This window comes from Crinia signifera, chromosome 8, assembly GCF_055691185.1.
Source record: "Crinia signifera chromosome 8, ASM5569118v1, whole genome shotgun sequence".
NCBI lineage: Eukaryota > Metazoa > Chordata > Amphibia > Anura > Myobatrachidae > Crinia > Crinia signifera.
Genome location: NC_139224.1, coordinates 171,892,129 through 171,910,316, shown reverse-complemented (window position 1 = coordinate 171,910,316; position 18,188 = coordinate 171,892,129). Strand labels below are relative to the sequence as shown.

Genomic DNA, 18,188 nt, shown 5'->3' with positions numbered 1-18,188 from the left:
AGTTATTATATAGTGCACACATTCCGCAGCGCTGTACAGAGACTATTATTACCAGTTATTTATATAGCGCACACATATTCCACAGCGCTGTACAGAGAATATTATCACCAGTTATTATATAGCGCACACATATTCCGCAGTGCTGTACAGAGACTATTATTACCAGTTATTATATAGCGCACACATATTCCACAGCGCTGTACAGAGACTATTATTACCAGTTATTATATAGCGCACACATATTCCGCAGCGCTGTACAGAGAATATTATCACCAGTTATTATATAGTGCACACATATTCCGCAGCGCTGTACAGAGAACATTATTACCAGTTATTATATAGCGCACACATATTCCGCAGCGCTGTACAGAGACTATTATTACCAGTTATTATATAGTGCACACATTCCGCAGCGCTGTACAGAGACTATTATTACCAGTTATTTATATAGCGCATAGGCGTGCGCACAGGGGGTGCCGGGGGTGCACAGGCACCTCCTAATGACAGGCACCCCCGCACGATTGCAGCAGTTGAATAGCTTTTTTTTTTTGCCGGGAGTGAAGCAGCGCAGGCTACAGTACAGACTATATAGTGAGGACCCTGACTGCCTGTAGGGGGAGCTGAACTGCTGAAGTGCTCAGCTCCTCTCAGGCATTACTGAGAAGCGCTGGCCGAGTGGCTGGGTGAGGACTTCCGGGTGTTTAAAAAGTGCTGCAGGAGTGGACCAGGTATTCTGCTACTTGGGAGGTGCTGGAACAGGGGGGTTTGTATGTTTTATGAGCAGTCTATGAGTTTGTTTTAGAGGGGGAGGGGGAAGGTAGAAAACGTGATTATATTGTTTTTTAATGATGCTGGCTGCTTTTTATTGTTTTGTCAAAAAGGTGTGTGTATCAGCTTTTTGTATGTATACTGTGTGTGCATAGTGGGGCTGTGTATGTGGGTGTGTGTGGGGGGGCTCTGTGTATAGTACAGTACATTGTATGTACATGCTGTGCCTGTATGTATACTATGTGTGTATATGTGTGGGCTGTGTATATGTATACTGTGTGTGTGTGCATAGTGGGACTGTGTGTGTGTGTGTGTGGGGGGGGGGGGGGGCTCTGTGTATACTACAGTACATTGTATGTGCATGCTGTGCCTGTATGTATACTATGTGTTCATATGTGTGGGCTGTGTATATGTATAGTGTGTGTGTGTGTGTGCATAGAGGGGCTGTGTGTATATATTGTGTATACATACATATATAAATAGCCACACTGACCCAGCACTCCAATCAAACACCAAACAATGCCTCGGTGACCGCTCACATGCACATGGGCAAGAAATAGACAATGATGTCCTGGAGGGAGAGGCGGGAGCGGCACTCTGCAGGACTTTCAGGCAAGATAAGTATCACATAACCAAAGCTGTGTATATGTATACTATGCGTGTGTGGAGGGGGGGCTCTGTATGTGTATACTATGTGTGTGTGCGCGTGTTGGCTGTGTGTATGTATAATGTGTGTGTCGGCTGTGTGTATGTATACTGTGTCATACTTGCTTACAGTCCCAGAATGGATGGGAGGCTCATAAAAATTGGGTACTATTCCTGGTTCCTGGCCTTCCGGAACAGTAGTATGCTTTGTTGGAAACATGTTATGATGTTATTTCAGTATTAAAATGTGTGTGTATGTATGAACAGAAACCCCCTCCCGAGAATCCTACATTTGCTCTTGGGTACTAGGGGTACAAGTGTCCCGGGCCCTGCCACTCGGTAGAGAAGGGAGGGCACGGGCCGCTGTACCTGAAACACCGCCTGCCGCAGCCACCTTCCCTTTTGAGCCGCTGGCCGGATGCTGCCTGCCGCTGACAAGTAAAGTAGCTTCAGTGTGCGGCGTGCAGCATCTGGCCAGCGGCTCAAAAGGGAAGGTGGCTGCGGCTCCGGTGGGCATCTGACAAGAAGAGCGACCAGCGCTACCCGGAAGTGTGGATTCCGGGAGCACTGGCGTGCAGTGAGCACCCCCAGCAATGAGCATGAAACTTCCCCTGTCAACGAGGATTTAACCACCCCCTTCCCAGGGAGCATGAAACCCATGGTAAGGAGCATGTGACTCTTGGCAATTAGCATTTCACACCCATTCCCCCACATGGCATAATCTGAGGCGTAATGTGTAATGGCCATCACGGTGTGAGGCATAGCGTGTAAGGTGCATCATGTTGTAAGGCGTAACATGTAATGGGCATCACAGTGTGAGGCGCAACATGTAATGAGAATTAAGGTGTTTGTCATAACATAATGGGCATTATGCAATCTGGTATACTATGTAATGGCTGTGTTATGTGTATTATGCATTACGGTATGAAATTGGCGCGCACTGTCCCTATTGCCCCTATTTCACTAACAATTTTCAAGCCTTGTGTAATGGGCATTACGTTGTGTGGAATGGGCATTACTGTGATGGGCATTATTGTGTGTGGCATTATGTCTAATGGGAATTGCAGTGTGTTGCATTATGAGTAATAATAGGCGATGATGGACACACCCAGTAGGCGGTGATGGACACGCCCCTCTAATAGTGCACCCCCTAAATAAATGGGCTGCGCACACCTATGATATAGCGCACACATATTCCACAGCGCTGTACAGAGAATATTATCACCAGTTATTATATAGCGCACACATATTCCGCAGTGCTGTACAGAGACTATTATTACCAGTTATTATATAGCGCACACATATTCCACAGCGCTGTACAGAGACTATTATTACCAGTTATTTATATAGTGCACACATATTCCCACAAACAGTCATACACTGGTTCCTTCATATACACCCACCACATACTGACACTATCCTATAAACACACACACAATCTCACACTGGCACCTTCCACACACACACAATCTCACACTGACACCTTCCTCTACACACACACTAGGGTGACCAACTCATCCCTTTAATCAGGGACACATATTAATTACACAGGTTCTGTGGCTGGCTTTCACCTGGCTTTAAACTGCCACAGAACCTGTGTAATTAATTAATATGTGTCCCGGATTAAAGGGATGAGTTGTTCACCTTTAAGGTGCCCACACACGCACCGATCCCGGCGGTGCGATGCTATGCGATGGGGTGCGCGCTCCCGCGGCACCTCATCGCACAGTACAAAAAGTATGTGCTGCAAGTATGTTCTAGCTTTTTATGGCATCGCATCGCATGCACATCGTATGCACAAGGCATACGATGCGATGCTATGTGTGCTAGTTAAGCACAGAACGCACGCTGGGATCGATGCGTCTGTGGGCACCTTAACACACACGCACACACTGGCACCTTCCTATACACAAACCAACACACTGGCACCTTTCTTTACACACACAATCACACACTGGCACCTTCCTATATACACACACAGGGGGTTATTCTGCTCGCTACGGTAGGACCGTATACGTCGGATCAGGCTTTTTTTTTTCATCTGCACATGCGTATCTTTCGCAATGCGCATGTGCGGCGACCGCACACCGCTCACGGACGGGTCTCTCCATACGAAAAAACCTGTCCGCAAGAGCACGGTCATTGTGGACAGCATGTGGGTGTTTTTATGGGAGTGGCCGGAATAATGAGGAAAACTGGGCGTAAACATGGGCGTACACGGGGGTGTGCACACAAAATGCACGGTGCCACAACCGCCTCGATCGTGCATTTTGGCCCAAAAACAGGCGGACGCCAAAGATAGCTCCAGACCACCCCTAGAGATACCGTATGAGAGCAGACGCCTGGGTCTGCTAATTAACGCTGATTACAAGTCAAACACATACACCTGAATGTAATAAGCAATGCTGCAGCCTATTAAGTGAAAACCATGATTTCACTACCTGCAAGCCACACACAGCCCTCAAACACATTGGAAGCATATCTTTCTACACTTCTATACATGTAAAGGTTGGTTTCATTTTAGGTAATATTCATTCTAAGACCTGGTTATATATGTCAAGGTAGTTATTTTATAACCATCTACACCCATTCAGTTTTTTTCTACTTTAAAAAGCAGGACACTCAATTCACAGAAGTCGACATGTGTCAACTTTTTCACTGTAACACAAACATACCAGTTTTTTATTATGAAAAAGACACATAAACCACGTCTCAGAGCAACAATGATGTTTTTGGTCTCAATTTCTACTTGCAATGGTAGAGCAATGTCCTAAGGCCATGGCCACTGTTTTGCACACAATCTGTATTTTTTTCCCAAGAACATACATTATGCATTTTCATATCTGCTATGAACTGTATGTACCACACTCTGTATGTAAGATGCCACCAAGCACATTATTGCAATCACATATCTCTAACAAAGGATTCCTACATCTGCCTATCACACTCTAAAGTCTTATTTTGAACAATATTAGAACATGTTTGCACACAAACCATTTTGTCATGCTTGGTCAACTGACACATCTTTAACACACCTGTACCAAGACCTATGGGGAGTCATCACTGTTTGTTTTTGGAGGACACATATGCATTCCTACACCAATGTCACTTTTCCCCCTTGTTTGCCTACCTCACCCACTCCATGAGGAACTCATTGTTCTAATTATGGACATAATTTAGGACATACACACAAACACCAACATGACTTTATTTAAAAGTTAATCCAATGTGGGGACACATAGATAATGAGTTAAGTGCCACATTAGAACATAATAAATATACATGTAATGAGGGTTAAAATGTTGTTTTATTACGGTGTTTATTAAGGTAGTCAATTTAGTTAATAGAAATCAATCATGAGCTTAATTGGGACAAATTAAGTAATTGACACAATTAAGCTTGAAAGGGAATATTTGCAGGCCCATATATGTGAAGGGTACGCCACCGTGCACGGACGTACGCTCACTCTCACGATCGGTGACACACGCTGAGTTTTCCATTGAAAAAGCCAAGAGACCCGTCCGTGCACTGTGGCGTACGCCCAGATGTACGCCAGGTATCGGTGGCTAAGAGGGAGATCTGTCCGTGCACTGTGGCGTACGCTCAGATGTACGCCAGGTATCGGTGGGAAAACGGACAAGATCCGTCCGTGCACTGTGGCGTACACTCAGATGTACGCCAGGTATCGGTGGCTAAGAGGGAGATCCGTCCGTGCACGGTGGCTACGCTCAAGTATACGCCACTCCCCATTGTCGGTGTCTGTGACCGTCTGTGTGCGGACTTGCGCTCACCGTGAGCGTACGGAAAATGCACGGTGTGACGGACCGTATGCACGTTTCAAACAGAATAACCCCCACAGTGACACATTAGCCCCTTCCTATACTCACAGTCTCACACACACACACACACACACACACACACACACAAGCAAGCACCATCCTATACACGGACACACTGGCACCTTCCTACACACGGACACACTGACACCATCCTATACACACACTGGCACCATCCTATATACACACAATCACACACTGGCAACATCCTATACACACAATCACACACTGGCACTATCCTGTACACACACTGGCACTATCCTATACACACACACAATCACAAACACTGGCACCATTGTATATACACACACACACAATCAAACACTGGCACCATCCTATATACACACACACAATCACACACTGGCACCATCCTTTACACACACACAATCACACACTGGCACCATCCTATATACACACACACAATCACACACTGGTGCCCTCCTGTACACACACTGGCACTGTCCTATATACACACAATCACACACTGGCACCATCCTATACACACACACACACACACACACACACAATGACACACTGGCACCATCCTACACACGCAATCTCCATTCTATACACACACACCCACCTTCACACACTGGCACCATTCTATACACACACATTCACACACACACACACACACACACACTGGCACCATCCTATACACACAATCACACACACACACACACACACTGGCACCATTCTGTATATATATACACATACACAATCACCCACTGGCACCATTCTGTACACACACCTTCACACACTGGCACCATTCTATACACCCACACACAATCACACACACTGGCACCATTCTATACACACAATCACACACACTGGCACCATTCTATATACACACACAATCTCACACACACACACTGGCACCATTCTATATACACACAATCACACACACTGGCACCATTCTATATACATACACAATCACACACTGGCACCATTCTATATACACACACACACACACAATCACACACTGGCACCATCCTGTACACACACACAATCACACACAACCACACAGCTGTCCCCACACCGTCTCCCCGCCTCCTACAGCCCAGTCCTCCCTCTCTCCCAGCCCCGCAGCCTCATCCTTCCCCAGTACACACAGAACTGTCACCCAGCAGCAGCAGCCGGGGACCCTCACATGCCACCCGTGCCCCCACAAAGGGCCCCCTGACTCAGCCAGGAGACCGTCCCCTCCAGCCGGGGGAAGATGGCTCGCAGGGGGGCTGCCCCCACCTCTCCATTCGGTAAGTCTATAGGATGCTGTGTGTGTGTGTGTGTGTGTGATGTGCTCCATTCTGTGCATGGTGGCTGTGCTATGTGTGGGCACAGTGTCTGCTCCTGGCCAGGGCTCCAGGGATAGCAGTGCAGAGAGTGGGGATGCTGCACTGGCAGCTCGGCCTGTGCCCACATCCCTGGATCAGCAGCAGCACCGTCCTGGGTGCAGGACTCTCATGCATCGCTGTGTACAGCTCATTTACTAAGGACAATGCATTGTGATGCCTGATCTGCCAGCAGCCTGCAGTGTGTGAAAGTTCCCAGCACCACAACAAAGAGCTCAGTGCTGTCAGTGTGCTGTCAGTGTGCAGCCCCTGGCACCGGCCTGTACTGGGGGACTCCAGGACTGGTACACAGGAGGGGGGTCATTGGGTTCCCAGCCTTGCACTGCCATCCCTAATCCAGGCACATTGCAGACACCAACTGCATGAACTATACTCGCACCATTCCACCGACTTGGCAGAAGAGCTTGCCATCGGTCGCAGATTGGTAACCCTATACAATGTGCCCTATTTTATGTGTATCAAGATGGCGGCAGCTACCGGTTAATCCTCATTGGGCAGAAAGGTGCCGCGTGTGGCGGTTGTGAAACTACAAATCTCAGCATGCCTTGGATCAGGACGCTCGCTCTGAATTGAATACAGGGTAGTGGGTGAAGTCTAGAAGCTGCAGGGTTTATATGTACTGAGCAGTAACGTTTGTCCTTTGTCATTATTATCTGTTAACCGTTATTTATATACTGTAGTAGTACACCTCTGTCCCGCATCGCTTTACAGAGACTGTTTCCCCTCACTCCCTGTCCTGCGGAGCTTGCAATCTATATTCCTTATCACTTGTACACACACATACAAAGGTTTAGTTTCTTGTCACAAAATAATTCACCTATTGTACCTGTGTGTTTTTTAAGTGTGGAAGGAACCTCAGACATACATGTGTAGCACATACAAACTCCACACAGTCACCATGACCGGGAATTGAACTCATAACTCATTATGTATTCCTCATGGGTGACCTCACACCTGAGGTGATTGTCCCTCCTGGCAGAGTACAGTATACTGCATATGTACTGTATTTGCTTGCTATACCCAGTTATTTTATCACAGTCTTGCAGGGTTATTGGTACCAGGGATCCCAAATGTCCATTTTGGGGATGGCGCTGTGTTATCATATGTTGATACACAAACGTACCACAGTTTTGTTAAGCATAAAAGAAACCGACACCTTAATCAGGAGGGCACAGATTTGCCCCCCAGCCCAGACACCTATGGAGTACACGTGGTGCTGCGTGGGGCCTCTTTGCCCACGCTTCCGCCTGTACCCAGCCCCTGGTGTGTGTTCATTAGCGCTCTCCTGGTAGTGCAACGTGTGAGGCGCTGGATTGCAATATTCCCACTCAGACTTGCGTTTGGGATTGTTGAGTTTGTGGTGCTTTGTCGAATGCTGTCATTTATTTTGTTTGTGTAATGCATTGCGGTCAGCGGAGACCTCCCGGAATACACATATAAATACATGTTACACACCTGTCAGGAGCAGTCATGTTTGGTGCGCAGTGTCACCGGCGTTTAAACATGGCCGCTTCTGGGCAACAATGACTCGCTCTCCGCTGAGTAGCAGGTAGGTGGGGAAGTGTAGCAAATGTGTCTAGTTTTACGCCAGGGCCATGTCGCAGGATTGTCCTGTTGATGCCCATGTTGCATTGTGTACGTTCACTATTAGGCCGCTAAAACAATACAGGAGAGATAACAGTTGGCTGTGAACAAATATGGGACCGCAATTTTCTTACACTCACAGAGGCCTAATCTATGCCGGCACCGCGTAGAATGCACCGATCGCATCAGCAAAACGTTTGGAGGCAGCCAATCACAAGCTGTTCACTAGTGTCAGCGACCGCCATCAGCTACTTCCACCTGCCTCTGACCCCCTGTAAATGATACGTCTTTCTCAGGTGTATAGTGTTCATTCAAGCAACCTGCACCTGTCGTAACCCGTGCCGTTCCTCATTCCTGTCTGGTGGGCCAATACACATGCTCTGGATGTTCTAGCACACTCTGGTCTGTATATCAGTACTGAGATACAGAACCAGAGTGTGCTTAAGGCACCACAGCAAAGTGCGACACCCCAGGCAGGAAAGGGGAACTGCACAGCTGGCTGCAACAGGTACAGGATGTTAGAATGAACCCCAAGGGGATACGGTCATTGGGTCTACAACAACTAGGTCGACAGGCGGCAAGGTGGACATGGGTTTAGGTGGACATGGGTCAAGGTCGACATGGGTCTAGGGCAACAGGTCATTAGGTCGACATGGGCAAGGTTGACAGTCAAAAGGTCTACATGGTGTTTTTCACATTTTTTTGAGCCAACATGTGCTGACACGCGGTATTTCATGTCCTACCATCCACTAGGGTGTGTTGGGAGGTGCAGCGAGGCACCGTGCCTGAAGCATCGCGAGTGATGCTAGGGGATGCGGTGCACTTCAAACTGTGTCCATGTCGACAAGGGCGACATACGGGTAAAAAAAACAGTGAAAAACCCCTTGCCGAAATTTTGAATGTCGACCTTGCCCATGTCAACCTAATGCTTGTGTTGACCTAATGTCCTGTCGACCTTGACCCATGTCGACATAATGTCCTGTCGACCTAGACCCATGTCGACCTAATGTCCTGTCGACCAAGACCCATGTCGGTCTTAGACCCATTTCGACCTAATGCTTGTCGACCTAGTTGTTGTAGACCAAAAGATCCCAACCCCCACCAAGGGGGTATGCAAAGGGGAGCGAGGTTAAACCTTGCATGCCTTGCAACCAATTTTGGATTACCACGGTTATGTGCGCTCCCGATAACCACAAATTAAAAATTGCATTTCCCGCCCACAATTGGATTCCCCTTCGGTGTTTGCGGTTCTTTCCCGCGGTCTCCATGTGACTGCAGCTACGCGGTTGTAAAGCTGCATTTTGCCTGTGTTAGAACGCCACATCCATGTATAGGCAGGCGTAAGAGGCGGAGTCACTGTAATCTGCGCGGTGGGAAGTGCATGCACCTGGCACCCTTGAGAAATATATCCATGTGCGGCATTTCTGGATAAACCCTGTGAGATGATTCCTCCCACTCAGCGCTGAGAGCAGAAGGCGGCAGACACAACGGCTTACATTATGTATATATTCTGCCCACATTGTAAATGGATTTTATCAATTGGTTTCCAATGCTGGGAAGATTACCCCGGAAAGTTCTCGCTGGAAATCCTCCAGTTACCGGGAGCCGGCGCGGTGACACTGGGACCAGAAGTGGAAGGTGACCTAGACCAGACCTCTGTGCTGGGGAACTGATCAATAACTGCTAGCATTACACAGATTAATCCTCACTAAGAACCAGCAACACTCACAGCAGATCTGTGTCATTCAGTCTCAATACAATGGGAAGAATAAATGAGGAAAGGGATATTTGGATGCTCTCCGCTCATTAAGAATTCAGCGCGGATTCTAATGCCTTAGTAACAGTTATACCGCGGGAAATAGCCATCCAACGTGTGCATTACTTATGCGGATTTCTCGTAGCATATATTTACATATAGGGATTTCATCTTTACTATAGGACCTATGTGCCCGATTAGACCTACACGCTCTACTGCACAAATTAGTTGCACGAGCGATTATCCGATGACGCACATGGTGCGCTGTGCGCATGCTGTCCACTCGAAGCTAGCCTTTGCTGGCTGCTCGCAGGGTGATTGACAGCAGAGCCGGACGCCCCCAACTCACCGCCTGGCTCTGCTGGTGACTGGGGGGTGGAGCAGAGCGAAGCACAGGCTCCCCCCTTCCTTCTGCTGCGCCGCCCCCACTGAAGATTGTAGAGGAGCGCAGTCTTCTCCTCCACCTCCGGAAAATATGGCACCAACTTGTGAGCCAATCAGAGCGGCTGCCGGTATGCAAGCTCTGATTGGCTTACCCGACAGTGCCACTTTTTGAATGGCCACCAGCGTCTGTACAGAGCCGGCCCTAGCCTAAATGATGCCCTAGGCAAGATTTTGTCTGGTGCCCCCTAGCACCGCCACTAGTTCTGCCTCTGACCCTGCTCCCCTTTCCCAGCACCATTAACCCTCATCATAGCAGTAATCATTTTGGTGCTCCTAGCCGCAATATTTTTAATAGAAACAGTGCACACATTCGGTGCTCAGCCCAAACAGGGGTATGTTCTTGCTGGGAAGGGGCATGGCCAAACAATAATACCCCCAATTCAAATTATGCCACACAGTAGTGCAACTTTATTCACATTACATCACACAGTAGTACCACATTACCTTATTACTCCTCACAATATTCACATTATACCCTTAGAAAAAAATCCTGAGAAAATATTGTATTTTAAGCACCTCCATGGCCACACTGCAACCCAGCACAAAGCAGTGTGTGCTGGGCAGAGGAGAAGAGCTGCAGCTGCTGCTGTCACTTAAGGGGAGGGGGCCCAGGCCATACCTAAATTCTGTGCGCGACTGTGGCTGTACCTGCATACGGAATGCTATGTTACAGTGATTTCCATGAATACACTATTTAATATGCAGATACAGCCTCACTCACACACAGAATATAGGCATGCTGCATATCATTTTAATCAGCAAAAGCTGCTGATGCCCCTAGGCATTCCAAATGCCCTAGGCAATTGCCTAGTTTGCCTATGCCTAAGGCCGGCTCTGCGTCTGTAGGTGAAGGAGAAGCCTGCGCTCTAGAAGCGCTCCGGGAGCAGTGGGCTTCAGCAGGGGCAGCTCAGCGGAAGCAGTCGGATATGCGGTGGGCGGAACGATTGTCAGAGGGGCCCAGGACAGCTGTGCCCACAGTACCCCATTAATTGTGGGCCTGGCCCATCGAGCACGTCTGAATTGGACCTTGTGATCACTGACATGGAGATCCTGAGACAGGGCCAAATGGTCTATAAAGCAATCTAGGCCCAGCAGGCTCTAAGGACCCACTTACTGAAACCCATGTTTTTGTAATGTGTTTCCACACAAACCGTCGTCCTGCCTATGGCCTTGTATCCAACTCTTCCGGCCTTCTCCAGGCCGAACCACGTACAGTTCTTTCTAGAACACGTTCTACGGAAACAACTTCATAGTGTGGGGGCAGGTGATACAGAGTGTGGCACTCTGACCACACCCCCTCCCAGTGAATGAGGCGTGTAGCCTCACCCCCTCATGTGGCCACACCCCCACCAAGCACCCAGGCCCGCGGAAAGTCTCAGCAGCCCTGCAGTTAATTACACAGTCCGGCTTGATAAAGTTGGGGACACATATATATATATATATATATACTAGGTGATTCATCGCGCCCTACGGGCGCTCTTCACACCGGCGTAAGGGGCTACGCCCCTTAATTTGTGAACATTTGTATTGTGAGAAATATGGTTAGAATTGTATGAAAGATGCCTGTATTGCAGCTTCTGGCAGTGGGTGAGGGTCCAGCGTGGCAGCACAGGAGTACCGGACGGTGGCCCTGAGTCAGTGTCTCCTCCTACTGGGTGGGAGTTAGGGTGCATGAGAGCAGGAGGCTGGGATATGAGGCATGATAGGGGTATGTGGGCAACACAGCGTCAGCGATTACCCAGTGGTGGAAGTTACGGTTCAGGAGAGCAGGAAGCTGGGTAGTGATAGGGGTGTGTGGGCATACGGGGGACTAAAGAGGGTGGTGGACACTGTGCAGCTTCTGCCAGTGGGTGAGGGTCCAGCGTGGCAGCACAGAAATACAGGAGTCAGTGTCTCCTCCGACTGGGTGGGAGTTAGGGTGCATGAGAGCAGGAGGCTGGGCGGTAAAGCATGATAGGGGAATGTGGGCAACACAGGGTGAGCGGGTCTCCACTGGCGGAAGTTACGGGGCAGGAGAACAGGAGGCAGGGCAGTGTCCTCCCACATTGATGGCAAAAGTATTTAACATCGGCCAAAAACCATCGATTATTTGAAAATCATTGATGGTCGATGGGCATCCCTAGAACTGGAGGAGGGTGGGGGACAGTATGCAGCTCCCGGCAGTGGGTGAGCGTCTCCTCCCACTGGGAGGGAGTGAGCGTGCATGAGAGCAGGAGGCTGTATAATAGTGGTATGTGGGCAAGACATTGATAAAAGTTGTGGCGCTGGTGCAGAGGGCAGTGGGGAAACCTGCAGTGCGGCAGCCAGGGCCGGATTTCCCACCTAGGGGCGATACCTGCTTGTGGTGGTACAGGATCCCCCATTGTCACGGGGGTATGTGAAATGCGGGAGTGGGGGCCGCGGTGGTCCGCTGGGGGGTGGAATTGCCGGAAGGGGGTCTGGGGGGTCTGCAAATTGCGGGAGGGGGGGTGGTGTGTGGGGATCCGCGGTTAGCGGGAGGGGGCGGGGGTCCGCAAATCGTGGGCGGGGGCGCGGGGGGGGCTTGAATCGTGGGAAGGGGGGTCCGCAAATTGCGGGAGGGGGGTTGTCGGGGTTAGTGAATTGCGGGAGGGGGGGTTGCGGAGGTCCGTGAATTGCGGGAGGGGCGCGTGGGGTGCCGTGAGTCAAGGGGGGGTGGTGCGGGGGTCCGTGAATCACGGGAGGGGTCATGAATCGCAGGAGGCGGGGGTCGTGGGGGGGCTGCGAATCGCAGGAGGGGGGGTGTGGGGGGTTGCCGTGAATTGCATGAGGGGGGCGTGAATCAAGGGAGGGTGGGCGCAGGGGGGTGGTGCGGGGGTCCGTGAATCGCGGGAGGGGGCATGAATCGCGGGAGGGGGGGTCGTGGGGGGTTCCGAATCGCAGGAAGGGGGGTATGGGGGTTGCCGTGAATTGCGTGAGGGGGGCATGAATCGCGGGAGGGGGGGTCCCCGAATGTGTGAATTACGGTGCGGTCGCAAATCGCAAAAGGTGCCGAGGGGGCCCGCAAATCGCGGGAGGGGGGCGCTACGGGGGGTTTCGTGAATCGCGGGAGGGGGGGTCGTGGGGGGTTGCGAATCGCAGGAAGGGGGGTGTGGGGGGTGCCGTGAATTGCGTGAGGGGGGCATGAATCGCGGGAGGTGGGGTCCCCGAATGTGTGAATTAGGGGGCGGTCGCAAATCGCGAGAAGTGCCGAGGGGGCCCGCAAATCGCGGGAGGGGGGCGCTACGGGGGGGTTCCGTGAATCGCGGGAGGGGGCGGCGCGAATTGCGGGAGGGGGGTCGCAAATCACAGTAGGGGGGGTGCCGTGAATCGCGGGAGAGGGGGTCGCGGGGGGCCCTTTTAATGCCGGGAGGGGGGGTCGCAGGGGTCCCGCGAATCGCGGGAGGGGAGGATGCAGGGGTCCTGCGAATCGCGGGAGGGGGCTCGCGGGAGGGAGGGGTCGCTGGGGTCCCGCGATTTGCGGGAGGGTCGCGGGGGTCCCGCATTTCGCGGGAGGGGGTGGTCGCGGAGGTCCAGCGAATCGCGGGAGGGGGTGGTCGGGTCTGGGACGGATATTAGACAGCACTTACATCGACACCATTAGTTCGACAGCTCAATAGGTCCACATGGTTTTAGGTCGACATACCATTAGGTCGACATGTCATTATGTCGACAGCTCATTAGGTCGTCAGCTCATTAGGTTCATATGTTTTTAGGTCGACACTGCCATTAGGTCGACAGAGTCTATGTCGACAGTCAAAAGGTCGACATGGATTTTTTCACTGTTTTTTGGCTGAAATGTCGACACAGTCGACATGGACACAGTTTGAAGTGTACCGCAGCCGCTCGCTATGCTTCGGGCATGGTGCCTCGCTGCGCTCGGCACACTATTTTATTCTCCCACCACGCCCTAGTGGATAGTAGGGCATGAAATACCGCCTGTCGGCACATGTCGGCTCAATAAACAGTGAAAAAACCCATGTCGACCTAATGGCAGTGTCGACCTAAAAACATGTCGACCTAATGAGCTGTCGACCTAATGAGCTGTCGACATAATGACATGTCGACCTAATGGTATGTCGACCTAAAACCATGTCGACCTATTGAGCTGTCGAACTAATGGCTGTCGATGTAAGTGCTGTCTAACAATAGTCCGGATACCGGGGTGGTCGCGGGGGTCCCGCGAATCGCGGAAGGGGGGTCGCGGGGGTCCCACGAATCGCGGGAGGGGGGGTTCGCGGGGGTCCCGCGAATCACGGGAGGGGGGGTCGCGGGGGTCCCGCTACTCGCGGGAGGGTGGAAAGCGGGGGTCGCGCGAATCGCGGGAGGGGGGGTGCGGGGTCACACGAATGGCGGGAGGGGGGGGTCACGGGGGCTCCCGCGAATCGCGGGAGGGGGGGTCGCGGGGGGGTCCCGCAAATCGCGGGGGGGGGGGGGTCACGCAAATCGCGCGGGGGGGGGTCGCGGGGGGTCCCGCGAATCACGGGAGGGGGGTCGCGGGGGTCCTGGCAGAGGGTAGGGATGTGCAGGAGTAATGGTGGATGGTGGCTGTGGAGTAATGGTGGATGGTGGGCGTGTACTGTAGCCCTGGCTGGGCGGGGGGAGGTGATGTCAAGGGGGTGGAACGTCAGACACATGAAAGTGAAACTGTTCTACACAGGAACGTTCTCCACAGGGGTTGAGTGACAGATCTGGCTAAATATATAAGAGATATATATATAATGGTGCCAGTGTGTGTGTGTGTGTGTGTATAGAATGGTGCCAGTGTGTGAAGGTGTGTGTGTGTGTGTGTATAGAATGGAGATTGCGTGTGTAGGATGGTGCCAGTGTGTCATTGTGTGTGTGTGTGTGTGTGTGTATAGGATGGTGCCAGTGTGTGATTGTGTGTATATAGGACAGTGTCAGTGTGTGTACAGGAGTAAATCTGCAAATGATGCCGCCGTCACAGATTTCCATTGAAGTCCCTGGAAATCCCTGATGAATGATACAGAGTGTACACACTGTGCGATGTTGGCAACATTCAGGAGCTTGCTGTCATTGATGATAATGGTCACGACTGAGCTGCATGTACAGACATCAGGGGGGGACGTTGATGATAGTGCATACACATTGGGACTGATTCAGGTTGGGTCACTAGGCCTAGTGAGCCCATAAACGCTGCCCAGAATGATATTCCAGCAGTGACAGACCCCCAGCACCCCGATATGGGGAATGCCACCAGGGGCCCTGTAGCCAGATGTAACCCATTTCTTGCTGTGGGAGTGTAAGATGTTTGTGTTACATTGTATCTGGGGCACGTTATACGTCCCCTCCCTATGAAGGGCGTCCCCTCTCGCCCTCATACTGGACTTTGTTTATCCACAGTGTTGTCCTGAGATGTGAAGTCACAAAAATGTGGTGACATTTCTTACGGGGACACAACAGCGCTGTGCGCAGTCACAAAGACTCTTCAGTTTGCAGTCGGAGCCCTGGTACAGTAACAATAGTACAATTATGTACCATAAGTGCTAAGGTCATCGCCACGGGTAACAAAGGGGGCTGTCCCCGCTCCTAAACGTGTGTCTCCACCAGTGTATATGTGTATTTGTGACGCAGATGATTGCAAACAACTGCGTATTTTGGGATCAGGTGATATGACGGAGAGGGACACATATGACCTGGGCTCGGGGGTAGCACTCACTATGGGCCTGGTTCCGAGGCGCACACAGGGCCTGATTCAGAACTGATAGCAAGGCTACAAGTTTTGCAGATGGACAAAACCATGCTGCACTGCAGGGGGGCAGATGTAACATGTGCAGAGTGAGTTAGATCTGGATGAGTTATTGTGTTTCTGTGCAGGGTAAATAATGGCTGCTTTATTCTTACACTGCAATTTAGATTTCAGTTTGAACACACCCCACCCTAATCTAACCCTCTTTGCACATGTTACATCAGCCCCACCTGCAGCGCAGCATGGTTTTGTCCATTTACTCGTAGGTCTGAATCAGGCCCTCAGTTCCGATGTCCATGCATGAAAACCTATAAAAACTTGTACAGCGCTTGTGTTACACTGAGTATTCGCACACAGGTACAAATGGAACTGTGAAGCACAGTAGTTGTAATGTCTCTTACAAGTGCTTGGCGGTGCTGTGGGAGGTGGCTAAAGGGACACACCGAGATGGCCCGCCTTATGGGGGCGTGGCATGAGAGTGTCATAGGTGAGTCACTAAAGTGTTGCACACTCAGGCCATACTTCCCAACAGTGGCCTAGCTAAGTTTTGGGTGCCCCCCCGGCGTTAGGGGGGGGCGTCCCCCCCGCCAAGCACCCGCCGTCCATGCAAACCCACCCCCAATCCCCCGCAGCCTTACCTATCGCGCTGGTCCCGGCGGCTCCGTTCTTCTACTGAGGACCACCACAAAATGGCCGCCCCCATACAGCAGACCGTTTCGGAGAACAGTGTGCTATATGGGGGCGGACATTTTGTGGTGGTCCTCAGCAGAAGAACGGAGCCGCCGGGACCAGCGAGATAGGTAAGTCTGCGGGGGATTGGGGGGGGGGGGGTGTGTAACTATAGCACCGTAGCCCCCGGCGCCCCCACATGCACAGCGCCCACCCGCGGTGGCGGGGGCTGCGGTGCTATAGTTACGCCGCTGCTTCCCAACTTGCAAAAACCGCAAGTCGGGATCCACTGCGCTTACGCTCCCAAAATTAGGGGCACGGCATATGCGCATTGTGCTCCCATAAGGCCATGCTCCCATTTTCGCCGAGGGCCAGCATCTCTGTGAGTGAAAGCAATGTTTGCAGGGACACTGATCTGTTTCAAACTTGCTGAATATGGGGAGAGGGAGCTGTGAAGACAGAGATTGGAGGTAGGAGCAGATAGGGACTGGGGGAGGGTTGGAGAGTTTGTGGGCTAAAAACTGTCACAGCTCAAAGTGAAAGTAAAAACTGTCACAGCTCAAAGTGAAAGTACATTGCAGCAGCGTCACTTTGACGAGCTTTTAACTAGTACATACATAAAATCCTCAAACATTCTTCATGATGGATCCATTTATAATGAACTGAAAGTGTCTATGCAGGAACGATAACAGCAATAAATATTTCCTTGTATAATACATATGCATGAGGATGCCCGGCGTAGCAGATAGGACGGCGCTGTGCTGTAAGCCGCCAAAACCCGTCTATGTGTCATTAATACTGCACTAAAACGCGCCACGGGCGAGGGAATATTGATAACTAGGAGGAACATCGTTTATTTCAGATCAATGTTTGCGCGCACTGGCGACACCTTTAAGTGAGTGAAAAAAAAATTCAATACAAAATAATTTCTCGGATATACGATTGTGCTTTATGTTTTCCCCGAGATCTGACATTTAAGCCTTAGCGTTACACGCTCGTGGCGGCGTTTATGTTCTGCTGATGTACGCGGGACATTTTTCAGCGTTTATTGTGTCGTTTTAAAGCTGTTTTAAATCAGTAGATTAATTCTAGCTGTATGTCGCGAGCTGCCACTACATTAATTAGAGGACCGTTTCCGAGTAAAGGAAAACTTCCGCCTGGTAGCGATGCGCATAAACCTACGGGTGCACCGCTGCTTCCCTGCGTATTAATATTTATGCTCTGACCTCTTACTCATATGAATGCGGAATAACTGCTATAATAGCTGTAGACACGTCTCAAGTTATTACTGCAGTCTTCAAACAGCTTAAACTAACAGGACATGTACATCCAGGATCCCGCGGGTCCCAGCGACAGAGCCTCATTCCCACTGGGGCTTTGCCGGTTTGTACAATAGGCGGAATAATCTCCTTTGTGTGTTTTCGGGG

General features: G+C 50.8%; 1 protein-coding gene across 1 annotated transcript in view; it reads left to right on the top strand.

The window, feature by feature from the left end:
- Positions 1-6,219: 6,219 nt before the first annotated feature.
- The window catches only part of SLC44A5 (solute carrier family 44 member 5), a 131,541-nt gene continuing 119,572 nt past the window's right edge, over positions 6,220-18,188 (top strand). Inside the window, exon 1 of the mRNA XM_083157780.1 lies at positions 6,220-6,505. Within this exon, the coding sequence (XP_083013906.1) occupies positions 6,469-6,505 (37 nt within the window). The 5' untranslated portion in view covers positions 6,220-6,468. The remainder of the gene's footprint in view (positions 6,506-18,188) is intronic.